At 44.4% G+C, this 19417-nt stretch overlaps 1 protein-coding gene across 5 annotated transcripts in view; it reads right to left on the bottom strand.

Moving 5' to 3' along the window:
* LOC115176384 (triple functional domain protein) overlaps window positions 1–19417 on the bottom strand; it is a 137424-nt gene that overhangs the window by 11556 nt on the left and 106451 nt on the right. For all 5 annotated transcript variants that reach the window (XM_029736387.1, XM_029736389.1, XM_029736385.1 and 2 more), the window contains 10 exons: window positions 17150–17405; window positions 4764–5047; window positions 4429–4599; window positions 2306–2401; window positions 1768–1916; window positions 1466–1532; window positions 1007–1110; window positions 837–906; window positions 506–595; window positions 173–316 (listed from right to left, as the gene is read on the bottom strand). In XM_029736387.1, coding sequence (XP_029592247.1) covers window positions 173–316; window positions 506–595; window positions 837–906; window positions 1007–1110; window positions 1466–1532; window positions 1768–1916; window positions 2306–2401; window positions 4429–4599; window positions 4764–5047; window positions 17150–17405 — 1431 coding nt within the window. The remainder of the gene's footprint in view (window positions 1–172; window positions 317–505; window positions 596–836; window positions 907–1006; window positions 1111–1465; window positions 1533–1767; window positions 1917–2305; window positions 2402–4428; window positions 4600–4763; window positions 5048–17149; window positions 17406–19417) is intronic.

Here is a 19417-nt window from a genome sequence, read left to right as displayed (position 1 = left end):
CTGGGAGAAACAGAGAAGATAGAAAACACCATTTTAGAGGAAAAGAAAACATAATTGCAGCTTTATAACAAGTATAACCTTTAGATAAAAACAAAATCATAGCAATATTAATGCTCGTCCATGTTATTAGGGGTGGAAGGCCATCAAATCAAACCCAGATTGTAGTTCTTACCTCCAGCTCAGTAGTATCTACTGCAGCCTTCTTGGAGAACTTAAGTAAATCCTTCAGCAGCAGCTGGTACTTCATGATGCGCTGCACAGGCTTAATGAGAAGATCAGTGATCTGGAGTCTGTGGCCCAGACGCTGCTTGAGCACCTAAAATACACAGGGAGCCATTAGATTTAGTTGCACACAGTAAAAACAAAGGACTGCGTAAAAATATAACACAAGGTATGAGAACAGGAAACAATGAGGTTCTTATGATGAAATATATGCTCCGTTCGAGACTGGAATAAAGCCACTTGCGGGGTATGTGTGGGGTGAAGGGAGTGTGTGTATTCTTACCTCAAAGTAAGTGTCTATGTACTCAGACACGATGTGCTCTGATTTGGGCTTGTTCTGACAGTACACGATGTACATGTGTAACCGTCGCTCCTAGCAGGAAAACAAGGAAAGAAAACAAGGGAAATGGTGAGGAAGTGGTATTATGGTCCTTGCTATCCGGAATCCTTGGGATGTCCCTACCCCATTTCATTTCAAATTTAAATTAGGGGTTATGGTTAAGGTTAGGGGTTAAGTTTAGGGTTTAGCACTAACCATGTTATGATGCACAGCACAGTGACATCCACTACTGATGGTATATTTTGGCCAATGAAAATCATCAAATCTCTCTTACTTGTTTGACGAACAGGGGAGCCAGCCTATCAGGGTCCTCCAGGCACTTCTCTAGCTCGCCCAGGAAGAAGCTGTGGCCAATCAGAGAAGAGTATTGTGAGAAATATAATAATATAAAAGTCAATCTAATAATAACGCTAGTACTGTAGGTAGGTACTATTCTCGTCTTACTCTCTATGCCAGTCGTAGATCTGGTGGATATTCCCAAACACTATCTTGTCTTTTCCCCTCATGTCGTCTGGTACACCGTCCTCCTTCATTTTGCTGATGTAGCCCTGAAGGGGAGACATTCAGGTGACCACAGGACTAGACACAGTGCCAAATTCAGTCAATACTATTCCAATGCCCTGTCCACAAACAACCTCTGGCCCTTAGGGCACTTGTGGTGATCTGATCTGATAGGTATATGCACTATGTTTAGAGGGCAAGGTGGAGCTGTTACCATATTGCTTTTACCTATTCAGCTCATTTAGATTCATATGGAGAGCCTAGGAGTCGTAAGGATTAGGGATTGTTTTGTGGACGGGACCTAGCACTTTGACCAAGTCTAAAACGTGAACAGAGTGTGATGGAGAGGAGTGAGTCATTGATTATGGGCCTACAGTAAAGTAAGAAAGAATGTGTTCTCACCTCCACCACTGAACCCAGGTCTCTCACATAGTCCCTCTCTGTCTCCACCAGCTCCAGTAACACATAGCTGTAGGGGAGAGAGGTGAAGTAAACAATGAGAGGATTGTTTAGCTAGACCACCACAGGACAGTTTTATCTGATGGCTCAGGGCATATTGTAGGCTGTGAGACCATAGAAATAGAATGACTAGAAAGGGCCCTTCACCGGTCCACCCATTACGGCCTCATTGACTTGAATGAGTGCGACCCTTCTAGTCATTCTATTTCTACGTATGAGACGTTGCGGAGTGAAACTGAACTTACTGGCGTCTCTTGAGGAAACCCGACTTGCGCTCATCCATCTCATCGATGGGGGAGGAGGAGGACAGGAGGGAGTTGTCGGAGGGGTTGAGGGAGGGGCTGCTGCTGTCCCCTTGTTCCACAGAGAGAGAGCTGGGACGGTCCTCCAGGGACTGAGAGAGAGAGAGAGAGAGAGAGAGAGAGAGAGAAAGAGAGAGAGAGCACTTACTGTATATTCATTGTGCACATGCAGTGAGTAAGCTGAGCTTCTCCATACAATCACTGTGCTAGCAGAGAGAGCAGTGGTGTTGCTGCTATGAGGGTGTGACAAAGGCAGCATTAACGTGCTGTGCCAGGTCTTGTGTCTAGAAGCAGTCAGTTGGTGTGGTGACTCAAATGGTTCACAGATGACTGGTGGGCCATGGCACCGTCACACATCCACCCTGGCACCAGACTGGCCTGAGCTGAGCTGGCAGTGTGTGTCTGTGCGTGTGTGTGTGTCTGTGCGTGTGTGTGTGTAACTGACAGCGGTGTGGTAGACAGATGGATTGCTGGGTCTTACCATCTTACTCTTGACCAGCTCCTCGATGGCACTGACCAGCTCAGCCGCACTGGGTGTCTCTGAACTACTGGGTCGGCCAGATAGACGAGAGGCCGCCTGGAAGGGAGGGGAGAGAGACAGCGACATAGAAAGGAGAGAGAGCGTGAGAGAGAGAGACAGAGAAAGTAGAGAGAGAGTGAGAGCGAGAGAGAGACAGAGAAAGTAGAGAGAGTGAGAGCGAGAAAGAGACAGAAAGAGAGAGAGAGAGAGAGAGAGTGAGAGCGAGAGAGAGAACCAGAGAAAGTATAGAAAGTGTAAGAACGAGAAAGAGAGACAGAAAGAGAGAGAGAGAGTGAGAGCGAGAGAGAGAACCAGAGAAAGTATAGAAAGTGTAAGAACGAGAAAGAGAGACAGAAAGAGAGAGAGAGTGAGAGCGAGAGAGAGAACCAGAGAAAGTTTAGAAAGTGTAAGAACGAGAAAGAGAGACAGAAAGAGAGAGAGAGAGTGAGAGCGAGAGAGAGAACCAGAGAAAGTATAGAAAGTGTAAGAACGAGATAGAGAGACAGAAAGAGAGAGAGAGAGTGAGAGCGAGAGAGAGAACCAGAGAAAGTATAGAAAGTGTAAGAACGAGAAAGAGAGACAGAAAGAGAGAGAGAGTGAGAGCGAGAGAGAGAACCAGAGAAAGTATAGAAAGTGTAAGAACGAGAAAGAGAGACAGAAAGAGAGAGAGAGTGAGAGCGAGAGAGAGAACCAGAGAAAGTATAGAAAGTGTAAGAACGAGAAAGAGAGACAGAAAGAGAGAGAGAGAGTGAGAGCGAGAGAGAGAACCAGAGAAAGTTTAGAAAGTGTAAGAACGAGAAAGAGAGACAGAAAGAGAGAGAGAGGTGTGTGTGTGGTTTAATATTAAAATCAAATCAAATGTTATTTGTCACATGCGCCAAATACAACCTTACAGTGAAATGCTTACTTACAAGCCCTTAACCAAAAATACAGTTTCAAGTAAAAAAAAATAAAAAAAATATGGATGGCTGGGTCTTACCATCTTACTCTTTACAGTGACAAATACTTTACAGAAAATATGAATCAAATGTAGATTGTATTTTTTTATATATATATATATATATATATATATAAAAATACAATCTACATTTGATTCATATTTTCTGTAAAGTATTTGTCACTGTATTAAATATTGTTCTACATATTACAGCACATGATGACATCACCTCATCATACATTCATTTCTTAGAGAAGCTCACCATTGACGTGTTTTGACACCGCCCGGCATTCCAAATGTCCCCATAAGGAATGGGTGTGGTCTCCCTAATCGGGGCCAAATAGGGGTCTAGTGGGGGCCAAGCTAGCATGGAGGATACAGGGGACGAGGTGGGGGTTGGGGTTGGTTGGAGCAAGCTTCTGAGCACTGGCACCACAGTGGAGCATGTGACTGAACAATGTACATGTGCGTTTAAATACTCCATTACAACAGGGGTAACCCGGGCAACAGGCGAGTCACAAGCACAGGTAGTCTGGCTAAACAATAGCAACAGGCTAAACTAAACAAGGCGAGGTCTTTAAAGGGGTAGTCAGTCAGTTCTAGTCAAACTTCACTAACTACAGCAAATGGAGTATTTGTCACCTCCGCAACAATAGTCTTAGAAAACATAGGGCAGCGAGGGTGAGGAGATAGCATGACAGGATGGATGGCTGGGAAGTAAAATAAAGACTGGGCTGGTTGGTTGGTTGGGGGAGTGTGACTAGAGCGAAGGCAGTTACATGGAGAGGTACGGGAACTGAGACAAAACAGAGGCAGAACAAAAATCAACATAATGCTATGGTAAAGTTAAAGCAAAGTTAAGAAAGAAGAGAAAATTATATTAGTGTCAAAGAAATGCCTATCGCTCTAGTTACAATAACTCTTCTGTGATGATGAGTGAATGAAGCTAAACTGCATAGGTATAAAAAATCTACCTTTTCAGCCAAACTGGTCTAAAAGAAATACATTCATTGATTTACCAATGTCTCTTTTTATTTTCCAAAATATCTTACAGGAAAGACGATTGTCCCCTCTTTGATATACTCTAACTAAACCGAATGGAGGCCTGTTAAGTGTGTGTGTGTGTGTGTGTGTGTGTGTGTCTCACCTTGTCGTCCTGCGAGTCAGCCTGCAGCAGGCTGTGTTGTTGGATGGCCATGGGCGGAGGCAGGGGTACAGCATCAGCCCCCTCCTCTCCCTCCTCCTCCCCACAGCTCTGCATCCCAGAGGAGGAGGACTTGGACAGAGTCCCACTGCTCAGCCCCTCGTTCCTCATCCTCTGTAGAGGGACAACGACAACAGAGTTTACAACTAAACAGAACACAATCAGCTCCAAATAAAGGAGATAAGGAAATTAGGGAGAGATTTAATGTTGAATAGATCATGTAAAAGAGAAAGAAAGGAAGTGATATATGAGTGATAGAGGTGACCAATCGAACGGACCTCCTCGATGGTCTCGTCCTGTGGCGTGGCGGCATTGTCGTCCGAGTCTTTCTGGGAGCCGGCGGAGTCTGCGTTCTTGCTGCGTCCGTCGCGGTTCTTCTTGTGCTTGTGGGCCAGCTTCTTGACGTGTCCGTCGGCCTTGCCGCTGCTCAGGCGCCTCACTGGGCTGGTCAGCCACTTCCTCAGCGTGTTGCCCGGTCGCTTGGGCCCCGGGGAGCTGTGGAAGCCCAGGGTGTGGCTGGCGCCAGGCTGGATGGCATCGTTACTGGACACAGACAGGGTATCTGCAGGGGGAGAGACATGGAGAGAGAGAAAAAGAGAAGGAGAGAAAAAGAAAGAGAGAGGGAGGGAGGGAGAGAGAGAGAGAGAAAGAGATAGAGATAGAGCGAGAAGGAGAGGTCAGTCACAGTGCACAGTATCTTGGGAATGGATCTGAATTCAGCTATGAGGGTACCAATGAGATTAGATGCACTTTTGCAAGGTACTTCATTACCTAGGAGGCATAATTCTTTATGTATGTACACTCAGACATTCCATTTTAGTACATGATGGTTAGAGTGGAGCATCGCATCCTAACACTGCGTGTCCACCCTCTGCATTGAAGCGTCTATCGATAGATGTTCCTCCTTTGAAAGTGAACTGGATGATCCTCATTTTAAAAACCATGGAATACACAACATTATATAAAAGTTGCATAAGCTATTCTGTGTGTGTGTGTGTGTACTTTAGGCTGAATGCCCACCACCTCCCTCTTCTGTGGTTCTATCTCCCCTGAGAGGTGTGGGAGAGGACTTGGCTGAGGCTGTGGGTTTAAATGTGGTGCAGTGTGGTGTGCTTCTGCTGATGTAAACTGAGGGATGATACTCAGGGTGGATAGATTGCCCAGGTCCCGGCTTCACAGAAATGGTGTATCCTTCAAAAACAGGTTGAGCCAAAGGTTTGTCTATAGGCGCTCGCCTCATACGTTGACGGAGATGACCGAACTGAACTTCTGATGAATAGACGGATACGTAGTGCATTCTCCATGTGTTTCTTCTGTCTCTGTGTGGCCAGGTTCTTAGCCCTGTGACAGCAGTAGAGTAAAGTGTCCAGTAAGGTGACCTCTGTGTTCTCAGCGGTTGGCTCTGTCTCTCAGTGAACTGAACTCTGTGTGACCAGATCCTCCTACTGGTCTAACCACAATAGCTTCTGACAGGGCATGATGACCATCCTGGAAGGGTCAGGGTTCCCCAACAGCTCACCACTCGCTCAGTAAAAATAAAATGACAGGCCTTTTAAAGAATCTTAGAACTTCTAACACTGAGAAACGAATCAATTCAAAACAACAACATATGAGCTGAGAAATCTCTAACAATCCTGTACAAATCTGAGTGGGATTGAAGGTGATGGCTCGGAATTGACCCCATGATTATCATGTACTGATCAGGCCTTTGGCATTGACTGATCACACACGCATTATCTTTCTGATACAAAGACTGAACAGGGTGCTGCTGCACTAGTGCATCGTATATGGTAGAGTGGGTCTCAGCAAGGAGAGAGGAGTGTGTGACTTTTCTTTTTCATTTGTACAGTGAGACTCAGGCCAAAAGGAGGATTCACCCATGGCCATGTCGAAAAGGGTTCTCTTAGCAGCCAAGAGCAATCTCAGGAGATGTTCTCAAGCCAGGCCATGGATGATTTCATGAAGTCTCTACAGCTGTTTTCCTAAAGCTACAGCACAGTAAATGACTTCCATGCTGTTTCAAAATGTTGCACAAACAAGTCAGGCTGAATGGTGTGCCAGATGAAAGACAGTGTATGAATAGAGTTAATAACCTTCCCTTCAGTTCCAGATGTATTTGATACTATGTTGGACTATGTTGTTTTAAGACGTATTTGAATAGACAGTTTTAATTCATCATTCCAGATGGCACTATGTTTGCTACAATCGTTTTGATGTGCATGCAAGAGTGCCATTTTCACAAAATGATTCAAGGTGTCATTTGACTGCTTTATGATGTCACAATAGGTCTGCTGAGATGGTCTGGGGCTGCATTTCATTGGCTCAGGCTCTGATACTCAGACAGGGTTGGATTGTGACATCATGACAGTCTAATGATGTCAAATGGCACTCAAATGATGTCACAATGGGACTGCTGAGGGTGATCTGAGGCTGACACTTTCCCAGGCCTTCATTCGTTCCTCAGACACGGTTGGATCAGACTGACACATCTCTAGACGTACAAAGAGCCCAGGAGCAAATAAGCCCAGGAACCTTTTGGGGCTACTTCATCCTCGCGTCAGCCTTACTTCTTCTCAAGATGGTGTGCATTGACATTGGCGGGCAGCACTGCAAACTCCCAACCTGGTCCAGAGTTGGCATGGATATCACACCAGACGAGTTGAGACATGTGGTGGAGAGAAAGGAGGAGTACAACACATCCATCCTGGACTCCATAACCATGCCTGATGTGGACAGCACCATGCTGGTCCTCGGGGGGGCCTTTCTGGTCATCTGCTTGGTTTGCCTGTGGCTCAGCAGGAGGAAGTGGACAAGGCAAGGCCAAGGGAAAGGAGGTCTGCTCCAGTGCCAGGCTAAAGGGGACAGCAACAAGGTTTTGCTGATGATGGAGCTTCAGGAGAAGGTTCTGCTGAGGATGGAGGGCATGGAGCAGCGCCTCGACGCCATGGAGGACTTCATCAGGTCAGTCTCAACTCTTAGCCTCATGCGTAACTAAATGATAGGGTGCTTGGAACCGAAATAGATCACGTCAACTATAGATAAGGGCCAGAACTCACTTCCATATAAGATGAAATTGAAGGTTAAAATGTTAATCTCATAGCAACATGTATTAATAGACCACACTGATTGGTACGTTTTGTCTTGTGCCTTCCTTAGCTGCATGGGGAGGAGGACCATGGAGAAGACAATGTACGGCAAGCAGGAGGCTGCTGGTGACAAGAGCAAAAGGGATGCCCTGCGCTTCTCCGACTGCTCTGACAACTCCAACTAATGTCTCAATACCTCAAGACCTGTTTATGGACACTGTGCATTTCTTTAAAAATACATTCAACTGATTTGGAAATAAAAGATGTGACTCTTCCTCTCCTCTTTTCACTCTGTGGGGAATAGCATTGTATGTAGTTACAGTATATTCTGATAGACACTTCACATGTGGGTCTTTTGTGACAGTGAACATGTGTGTCACAGAGTGACGTGGATGGGGGGGTTGAGGGGGATCACAGTCCTTAGTTAAAATGGCTTCAGGAGACCTATATATTGTAGTGTAATATCCTGCTGATATAAAGCATGTGTTCACTCTACTCTCGGTCTAACCCAGCTGTGGGAGTCCGAGCCAGAGAGCCTGAGAAGATGAGGTGTTCATACAGCCCTGTACTTTTCTAAAATTGTGTTCTGTGTCTGCAGGGGAGAACCGAGGGCTTTCAAGCGACTTATAAATAACTCATAGCAGCATACCATGAAAACCTGACTCCATTTATCAAATGTGTCACAATATTACTGACATAAAGGAAGGTGCCATTACGGGCTGTTTCAGTCATGCTTCAGGGTCTTATCGACCAAGTGGAGCAGTAGGCTAGCAGGACCATGTGTTACAGTAACACTGGATGTGTACAGCAGTCACCTCCAGGCCAGCCCAGCCGTACCCACCCCCATCCTCCATTCTGAGAGGAGGAAGGAAACAGGCATCAAATCTCCACCTGAACAAACCTAGACTTCTAGTACACCACAGAGACAGGGCTCAGTGTGTCCCTCCCCACAGGCCCACCTTCCCTCTACTTACCTGAGGGAAGTACACTCATGCTACAGTGCCCAGTAAAACTTTCCTTCCCTCCAGTACTGTACAGAGCTGTCGCACAGTGTATCAGTGTGATTACATTGAAGGAGACACACAAACAACTTACTCTGTGTCCATATTGTCTCGTCTAGCTGGCTAAAAGTGTATAGTATATCTCTCACATTTACATCAAATGCTTTTGAACTCTTCCACTAAAAAGCCCTGTCTGCCAGTGGCTTAGTGGCAGGGGGAAAAACTCAGTCTGGTGCACAGTTTTACACGAGTGTGTATCCACACCACATATTGAGCAAACAGGACAGAGACATGCAAGGGGCCTGACCCCTGGTGTAACAGCACTATTTGAGAGTAGGTCTGAAGAGCTCTCACAGGCTGCGGGCAGCCCATCAATCACCTCAGAAAGTGGGCTACGGGGTCTCATATACTGAATGAAGGAGAACGACTGGGACACCAAAAGTATTTTCAGTGAACACAACATAACTTCTCTTTTAATATTGTATTTGTATTCATGTATTTTTGTGTGGTTGAGACAAAGATGTCCAAGACGAATTTCCCCTCAGGGACAATAATGATTATCTGATCTTACAGTCGTATCACGGCTACAAAGCAGCATCACTAGCTAACTTTGAAGTGTCTCCTGGGGCGAGATATAATATTGGTTTGATATAATATTGGTTTGAGAGGTTTGTGTGTCCTCGTAGACGTAGACAGTGATTTAACAGAAGGAGGGTCACCAACCTTGACACATTCCTGTCCATTGTTTATTCAGCGGGCTGTAAAATAACCCCAGACATCACAGACATCCCTCCTGTGGGACACTGTCTCTGTGCACCCTTTTCCCTATTTAGTGAACTTCTTTTGACCAGGTAGTGCACTATATAGGGGATAGAGTACCATTTGGGATGCATTCCGTCTCTGGGTAGTGGGTAGGAAAATAAGCACTGCGGTGACCTCTGTTACCCCGCCAGGGGGTCTTTCATCAGTCACCTCAGTCACTGAGCTCGCTACTGCCATCTGTCCCAAACCCCGGGTCTGCTGTGACTATGTGAGCCCACTGAGCTACAGCCTAGGGATTAGGAGACACAATAGGTTCTGGCATGACACATACAGTACGTTCAAGCACATCTAAATATGGTATCCCTGTCTGCCAGGTACATTTCAGGTCACTATCAGCAGTAGAGTATGAGACAGAATGGGGGTGAGGAGTAGGGCTGTCATGTCATTTTGGATGATGGTTATTGGCCAGCCAAATGCCCGCGGTCACCATAATAACCGTTCCAATAGCAAAAAATAAATAACAATAATATATATTATTATTTATTTTTAACACCTAAAAAATTATCCTCTCCTCCACTGGCTGCATGTGCTGCCATATAAATAGAACAGGCGTCCCCAATCAAGTCAATGATGGCATAATGGCTGGACTGGCAGCCATTGCGAATGTACAGGAAGTAAAAGCAGGAAGTGTCCCATCAATATGTGCTGTGATTTGTTGATTCAACTCAACTTACATCACAAAAAATACATTCCATTGCATGAGCCACATCATGAATGAATATTCTACATTACCATGGAAATGATTTCATCACAATTAGGGCTGTGGCGGTAATTGACCGTTAATTAACCTAAACACATTTAGCATTTCCTGGCTTCCACACATAGCCTACAAGACACTGATGCAGACTTTTGGAACATCTACATTTAATAAATCCATGTAATACCGCTTACACCATCACAATAAATCCATTATTTATTTTAGACAGGTCTAAAGAAACATGATGTGAAGAAAAGTATATTTCAGAGGAACAGAATAGCATACTCTGAGTTGTCCTTATGTTAGGTCCTGATCTGGCTATGCCATATGGCTGTGGGCTACATTAGTTTATTTAGCAGACAAGATTTGCTTAGATTTCCGTGGCAGTATTTTATAGTATGAAGAATACAATTGAACAAAGCTGAATATAATAGGAAGGATATTTTCTCCAAACTATTTGAGGGAGTGCACACATGTGGCTATTCTGTGTTGAGCTGTTAACAAAGAAACAGGTACTCCTATATGTTTAATTTAGAGTTGTTATGTAACTTTAGTTGTGATATTTGAGTTTTAATACATTCTTAGGCTATATAACGCTAATCTAATGATGATTTGAAAAAAGTTGCATTAAAGGCATGAGCTCTGCTTTGTTTTTTTATGCAGGCTGTACACACTTCATCAGTCTCTCCTTCACAATTTGACAAGCACTTGATAATGCCTTGAATTTCCCTAAGAAAATACATGCCTTTTGTGTACCACGTGGCCGTTGTGCCATTGGGCTGAATATAATAATTGTAATTCCCTTCTCCCTGCGTGCTGCGTGCTCTGAAGCACCTCTCACTCACATTGCTCTCCTTCACTTCATCGGGTCTTTTTCACAACTGCGCGCATCCTTATCCAATTCCGAGGCGCATATTGTAGATATTGGAAGAACTGTCCACATTTACTTTTCGTCAGCCAGCAAGATGAGTAGGCCTAACGAACAACAAAAGCACTAGCATATGTCAATCTACTATCCCCCATAGTACAAAAGTTGACCTATTCTATTTTTGGGGCGGCAGGTAGCCTAGTGGTTAGAGCATTGGGCAAGTACCCGAAAGGTTGCTGGATAGGCTATGGGATAGGCTACATAAAGTGTGGAACTATGATTTGAAAAAGTAACCAAAAAAAGGTATGCATTGTTTCTTGCCTTACGCTGGGCATCATTCACAAGTGATAATATTTCCTTCACAAGTGATAGGCTAATACTGTCACCCATCAGACTGTTCTTGATTTAATCTTGTCTTTACATATACTAAATAAAATGTGTGAAATTTGTTTTGATTTAGAATGTACCATTATCATGCACCTGTCTCGAAACGGGGTCAGGAAAAAAAATACATGTCATCTATGCACTTAAATAGCAAATGGAGGACGCTTTTCCTGTGATTCCTGTTGTTAAGAGAAGCATTGTGCTTAATATTAGGAGAGTTGAGAAATAAATATAGTAGGCCTAGCCTATAGAATGCTGATGGGATCCTCCTCTTTTTAATAGAGGCCATCACTCTGTTTTCTCAGGCAATTGCATAGCCTATAGAAATGTTGCGCAACATGAGCTCATGGGCTCTCATGAAGTGTTTGATTAGATTTTCGATTAAATTTGCATTGAGTTCAGAGTGATTAGAGCTTGGAGAAGCCTATTTACCGTGAATAAAAAGGTACGTGGAATTTGACTGCCTTCATGATTCGTGACCGCCGGTGTGGCGGTAATATGGTCACCATAACAGCCCTAATCACAATACCAGGCAGCTATTGCGAGTGTACCCATGAGTTTGCCAGGGTTCCCGGTTCCAAACACGTTTTATTCAATCTATTTCTACGTTAGCTATTTCTACATTTACTGCAAGAAGCAGCAAGAAGCAAGTTTCATCATGTTAATTGTTAATTGTCCATGTTACCACGGAAACAGACTCAACCACAAGAATGCCCGGCAGTCCCATCTCTCTCCCGTGTTTGTTCCAGAAAACCAAAAAACTTGTGATTTTAAAAAAATCAGTTAAGACCAATATTTTATTCTCACGATGGTCTTCATCCATAACCGTCGATTACACGGTTATACGGTAATTGTGACAGCCCTAGTGAGGAGACGTGTGTCACAATCCAAGCCAATCAGAGAGTGGTGGCTCACTGTCCTCTGTCACAAATGGATTAAGATGTCTGGCCCACTTCCTGGGAAACCTACCAAGGCTCATCAGACACAGGACAGGAGGGCACACAGGCCAAGCCAGCTGTGTGATGCAGTGGGTGATACTGTGTGTGTCTGTCTGTTCTCCTCATGTCTACAATAACAAGAATATCACCAGAGGGGTGGATCATCACAAAGCAAGGGTCAATCAGCCGGCTAACATCAATACACATTCAGATGTAACTGTTGATCAGAAAGCTATGGGTTATTGATCATGTCAAGTTATTCATACCATTTCAATTTCAAGTCAATCTTTCTCTATGAGCTATACGAACTACAGAGTTTTTAAATATGATTCAGGAAAGTAAGCTGGCTAACTATTTGATCCTAGTGAATGGGCGAGGAGGAGGATAGGGTTTGGACAGCACTGAGGTGGGTGGGATGCGCCAGGAACAAACACAGTTACTACAGCTGTATAGACTGTTCGTTCCGTCAACAGGAGAACAGACAGACACACACACAGTATCACCCACTGCATATCAACTGCATATTAACAATTAACATGATGAAACTCTGGTGATTGACTGATTCAGTCAGTCAATCAGTCAGCCAGCCTGCATGCCTTCCTGCCGGTCTGTCTCTCTGTCTGTCTGGTTGTCTGTGTCTGTCCCACATGTGACTCAGAAGCTCTTAATCTAGTCCAAAGTGTGCCAGCTTTAATACGGTATTTCAATCATTTTTATGCACCCATATAATCCACTACATAACACCCATTCAATCAATATAATAGCCTACTGTACTTATCCCCCAGGCTCTCACATACAATACAGATGTTATTATTGATATGTACTCTACAGTAGGCTGTGAAAAAGGTATGCTGCAAAATAATGTAAACAATAATTAAATGTATTACTTGATTATACCAATGATCACAACAATAACAATCCATTACAAAGTTGGAGCCTGCTCTACACCGTTAATGGACTGGAACACTTAAAGGACTGGTTCTATATAGGTCCTATACAGTATCGTTACGTACCCAAATCCAGCAGCCAGAATTTGCAGTTTTCCGAGGATCCCGCTTGAGAACTCATATGGTACAGAGGACTAACAGCAAAAATAGACTGTATTCCATTTGCCATGGCAACCTGCCCTGGTACTATTCAAGTTCTCACACCGTTTAAAATCCAATTCCTCAAAATAATTATAGAAAACAGATAAAGAATCATGTAGTTTAAGAAAAAGCTATAGGAAGCAGCTGTATCCTCTAGCTCAGATGAGATCAGGCTGCTGTGTTTGTGGGATTGGATCTGCTCTCTCTTCTCTACTCTCCCAGAGAGTGGGCTGTTGTGCTATGAGGGCAAGCCTCCTCTGTCCCAAAGGAACATTTAGAATCAGATGGCACACTTTACCGTAAAACCCCTAGAAGATGCTCCAGCCCTCAAACAGCATGGGCTCAGTTTCCACAAGCATTATGTACTGTAGAAATGTAGCATCTTTCGTAGCAGCTTTACTTTTCAGCACAGTTGCAATGTCCTTATTTAAGCTAAGCTCAATACACTTACATGAGTTTTATTGCTGACAAAAACAATGCACAAAGAGAACTTTCAGCAGTGTGGCTGTCTGTAGCTGCTAAGGTCCCTCTCACACATTTGTACAGCCAAATCTCAATCTACCCTGCAGTGCATACAGGGCTGGAGGAGTAAAACAGACAGCCCACACAAAGCTCTCCCTGTTCAACTGTGTGTTTTCTCATCAGGATCTCTGGGCACTAACCACAGAGCCTGTTTCCTGTAAGAACCAAACACACACACGTACATGTGTGCAACGTGCACAACACAAGCACGCGGAACACACACACGTGCGCCACACCAAAAAAGCTAAGGCCTCCCTGGTACCTTCGAGAAGGTAACCGTTTTAAGCTGAATCAGCAACTGAAGGGAGATGTTGCTACTGTCTCTTTAGCACATTTTAGAAATACGCTGAACTTATTGATGGTCCCTATTCCCCCTACTGTACACTTCGGTCCACACTGATCTAGCTGGGGACACACAGTCATAGTGGCATTTCCTAGTCCAGGGATCCTCAACTACATTCAGCCGCGGGCCAATTTTTTCTTGGGTGGATGGCCGGGGGGCCGGAGCGTAATAAAAAATACGAAACATAATTTCAAACCTTGATTACATTTGGGAACGTTGTCCTGCGTAGGGTGCCGTCTTTCAGATGGGACGTTAAAAAGGGTGTCCTGACCGTGTTTCATGGCTAAATTCCCAACCTGGCCACATTCCATCATGACCACCTAATCATCCCCCTCATTCCTAATTGACATATATCACTCCTCTCCTTTCCATCTGATAGCTGATGTGTGGTGAGTGTTGTGGCACAGCAACTGTCACCATGCATCACTGAGGTGGGTGCTACACATTGATGGTGGATGAGGAGAGTTTCCCCCTACTATGTAAAGCACTTTGAGTACCTCAGTTGGTAGAAAAGTGCTATATAGATCCAATCAATTATTATGAATTATTATTATTTGTATACGATTACAAAATCTCTCTATTATGCGTGGGAATACTTGGGAACAGATTTACAAATTCTTGAAGATGATTTTCTGGTGTTTTTACAGTCTTTTATGTCCAACAATGAAAATTCAACCAGAAAATGTATATATATACATATATCTCTTTTTTTTGCGCAGAAAACTTGGGGGGCCGGTGTTTTTAGTCTTTTATGTCCAACAATGAAAATTCAACCAGAAAATGTATATATATATATATACACATATACATATATCTCTTTTTTTTGCACAGAAAACTTGGGGGGCCAAATAAAACCACCTGCGGGCCGACAGTTGGGGAACTCTGTCCTAGTCCATGGTCCTAAAGTTGGAAAAAACAAAAATAGCCAAAAAGCAGTAACTTAGTCTAATTCAGTTTACAAACTTAATTGCAAGAACATCACAGGAGTCACATCAACAGCATTTTCTGAGAACTTGTAGGGTTTACACAAGCTATGACATCTACTAACTCACCACAGGCAACCAGCCAGCAAGGGCTTTGTTCTAAGTCCAAGGGATGGGGAATGCAATGAGGAAAAACAACAAATGAATAGACTTCCTGTGAGTTAGTGAGACACATCCATCCATCCCCTTCTATAACTCCCAGATGTTTACCAGGGCAAACCTCCTGCTCACAGCCTGCACTCATTCTGGCCCAGCCATGCATCTGGGTGACAGCACCAGTCAGGAGTAGGAAGAGGAGAATTCCCCGATCTTCCTCCCAAACCCCTAACCCGTTCACTGCCCTGAGAAAAAGGCCTAGGCCTACATGCTCTGCTTCATGGACAAAGCACCACAAAGACAAGGGGAGCACCAAGGACATGTTCATCCTCCTAGTTCTAAAAGAGCCCTGCTGAGGGGAGTCTTTAGCAGTTTGTAGTTTCAGTCTGCATAACGATTCACTGGCCACTACAGGGCATAGAAAAACTGTGGCGCTGCGTGGGTATAAGAACGGACCATATAAGAAGTCCTGGTGCTTCTATAGGCGCCCAGGAAAAACATTGGCAAAAAGCACGCATGAAACTTGAAGGTAGCAGAATAATAAAGAACCGGATTGGAAATCCTTGTTTGTTATTAGAGAAAACCATCCAAGTGTGTAACATCCATCAAACACTACCTGGTTTAAGCCAATAGAAATACAGGATTCCCCACTCTCCTATAAAATGATGAAGAGCCTAATGTTTAGGAAACCTATCGGCATGGATTTTTAACATTTAACTAGGCAAGTCAGTTAAGAATAAATTCTTATTTATAATGACAGCCTACCAGAGAACAGTGGGTTAACTGCCTTGTTCAGGCGCAGAACGACAGATTTTGACCTTGTCAGCTAGGAGATATGATCCAAAAACCTTTCAGTTACAAGACCAACACTCTAACCACTTGGCTACCTGCCACCCCAGGTAGCCTTGTGCCGCACCATGGAAACCACCAGTATACAGTACACAAACGTCACCTCTATCTTATTACAGACAGGACAGGAGGAGGGCGGGCCGTCTGACAGGAACAAGACAGAACAGAAGCTCCACGTGCCACCCAGGTTTCTTTGATCTCATCCCCTGGGTCTGGTAATGGGGTCAGGTCATAGAGCTCAAAAACACCTTCTCCTTTGAAGAAAGAAAAACCACTGTCCAGTCAAAAGGACAGGGTCATATTGAAGGCCACACGGTAGCAAAACGTTTTGTAACAGAAATGAAAAAAAATCTACAGAAATGCATGTGTTTTTTATTGGACAAGTTCAGGTAGTCTCTACCTGTTTCAGACAGTTTTCTTCCGTTTGGTGACTGACGAATATGAACCATGAGAGACAGGCCATGTATGCATGTATGAATTCGCAGAGTTAGTCATGTCTATATGAATTCCCACAGAATAATGTAGGTAGTAATCAATATGTTTTCCTCAGCAGCACGTCTCTCATCAACACCTCTCTACAGACTGTAAACCAGAGCACCTGGAATCCTTCACTGGTTGCAAGTACACACTCGTCCACTAGAAACCCCCTGGGACCAAGGTGCAGATGGTGCCTGTATGTGTGTGTGTGTGTGTGTGTGTGTGTGTGTGTGTGTGTGTGTGTGTGTGTGTGTGTGTGTGTGTGTGTGTGTGTGTTTTCCAGACCTAACGGTAGATTGACGCCAGACATTTTTTTAAACTTTTGCTGAACAGATCATTTGATCTCCAGCACCTGCTTAGAACCCTATGATATGTGCATGTCATCTTTTCCTGTACTGCATTCCAGGTGCCTCACAACAGCAAGGCTGACAGTGTGTCTATGTATCTGTGTATCTGTATCTGTCTATCTGTGTGTGTTCCAGCCTTCTCAGTCCCAACATCAAGGCCTACCTTTGTGGTGGTGATTGAAGAGTCCTTCCATCTCCATACTAGAGCGTGAGTGAGCGATGCAGAGCATGGCACAGGGTACTATGCCCTCCTGGGCAGGAGAGCGATCCGTGGTCCTCACCAGGCACCAGTCTGGCTTGTCATGGAGCCTCTCCAGCACCTCCACCGTCTGACCCCTCCGTACAGTCAGCTCAGAGCTGCTGCCATTACTAGCCACAAAGTCATGGATGACCACGGTCAGCTCACAGCCACCAGAGAGCTGGAGAGAGGGAGGGATGGAGAGGGAGAGAGAGAGGGAGGGATGGAGAGAGAGTATGTCAGATTTACATAAACATTACATGACATAAAGGAATAGTTTGAGGTTATGAAGAAACAGCCTGAATGTATTGATGTTTAGGAGCAGTACCATAATGAGGGTGTGAAATATAACTACATGTCATTAAATGGCGAGATTCTTAGGATGTACTAATCAGCAATAGCGAGTCTATTATTAGCATGTCAACAACTGAGTTCTTATATGGGTTTGGAGGTCCGCAAGTCCCCCTGAGAACTGCTGATCTACCACTTGTCAGTCATTCCGTTTCCCCAGACCCAGTCTCAGTCACAAGGCTAGTCTAAGAGCTTATTCTGATGGCCATCAGAGCAGCCGCTCAGCACAGTGCAGGCTCCAAACCAACCACATACTGGAGCTACTGTAGCTCAACTGTACTGAGTTGTACTGTAAACATGTCGTTCTGGTGAGTCACTAGGCTCACATTCAGATGCCTCAACATGACTCAAGAAACGCTCTGGCATTCGAAAGCAGTAGCTGCAGGGGAAAAAATGTCCATTAAACTGCCATATATGCCATTAAAATATATATTGACGATGATGGGCACATCAGGGATGTTTCAAACAGGGAAATCAGTTACAGGCGAATGACGATCACCCTCGGCAGTTCCACACTGACAACACGTTCTTCAAATGTCTATCAAATCAAACCAATTACAGACTCCAACCAACATCCAACCGACATGGCTAGTTAGTAACTGCTAGAGATCCATACATACCCTTTGGTAGTGAGGCAAAGCCAGCGAGTTCAAAAGCTGAGCCACCGGACCAGAGTTTTTATTGTTCTCCATGATTCTGTCCTCTGTCCTCTTCTCCTTCATTCTATGATGCTCCTGATGCTGAATCTAATCCATCGACGCGACACAAGGTTAACTTAACACTGAACCACACTGAACTGAGGCAACACGCAGGCCCACCTACTCTCATATCCCTTCGCCCGATGGCCCTACGATTCTATCTAGGTACTATATACCAGAGCCAAAGCACTCCCTTCCTTGTCTACTGTACCAGCTGCGCCTTCTCCAAGGAGAGGCTGAAGATATGACACTGACACAGAGAGTGGTACAGCTAGTGGGAGGCTGACACACTCGTTGACGCGTCGCCGACACACAACTCCACTCTGTCATTGCCTCTCACAGATCTCACAACACCAGGCGAAGAGGAAGAGAGCGAGAGAAAGAAAGACAACAAAAGAGAGGCAGAGAAAGAGAGGGAGAGAAAGTAAAAAAAGAGAGCGAGAAAGAGAGAGAGTTGACTGTGAGTGATTGTGCCCTGCATTAAAGGAACCACGGCCCATTAGTGTACATGAGAGGACACATGGAATCTCCCTCCTCACCTCTCCGTGACCTTGACTGGCCCTCTCTGTGTTGTTTTCTGTACCCTGACAGAACCAGAGCTACACTGTGTCAGGAAGGACACATACAGAAAGGGACATACTACGCATGTCTTCCAAATGTAACCATATTCATTTTGCTGTGCCTTATTTTTGTCCAGTAGTGCCCTATAAAGGGAATAGGGTGGCATTTGGGACTGAACCCACTGTGGCTAAGTCAATTTGAACCTAATTCCTTGAATTAGGAGCATAGCTGCATAGAGCAGAATAACTGCAAGTCCAGCTTTGGCAGGGAAACATGGTCCCTAAAGAGGCAGAGTGTTTGTGTGAGAGAATATAGCTCTGACTGTGAGTAGGAGTGATATCCTTCTGTGCTGTTATTGCCTGATAAAATCACACTGCTCCTTCCTGAAGAAGAGCCATGTTTCTCATGTTCATCTCTGAGATGGAAAGGAAAAGTCTAACGAAAGTTTGGTTCTCAGACAGTCCCTTATCAGTCAACAGGTTCACAGGAAGCCAGTCCAAATTAAAATTATGTCTTGAAATATTAAATTCTAATTAACTTGTCTGGTTGCGGTCTCTCCTAAAAATGACTGGATTTAGAGGCT

The sequence above is a fragment of the Salmo trutta genome, chromosome 37, assembly GCF_901001165.1.
Source record: "Salmo trutta chromosome 37, fSalTru1.1, whole genome shotgun sequence".
In the NCBI taxonomy this organism is placed as follows: domain Eukaryota; kingdom Metazoa; phylum Chordata; class Actinopteri; order Salmoniformes; family Salmonidae; genus Salmo; species Salmo trutta.
The sequence above is the reverse complement of the archived record's forward strand: the minus strand, read 5'-3'. Positions and strand labels throughout refer to the sequence as shown.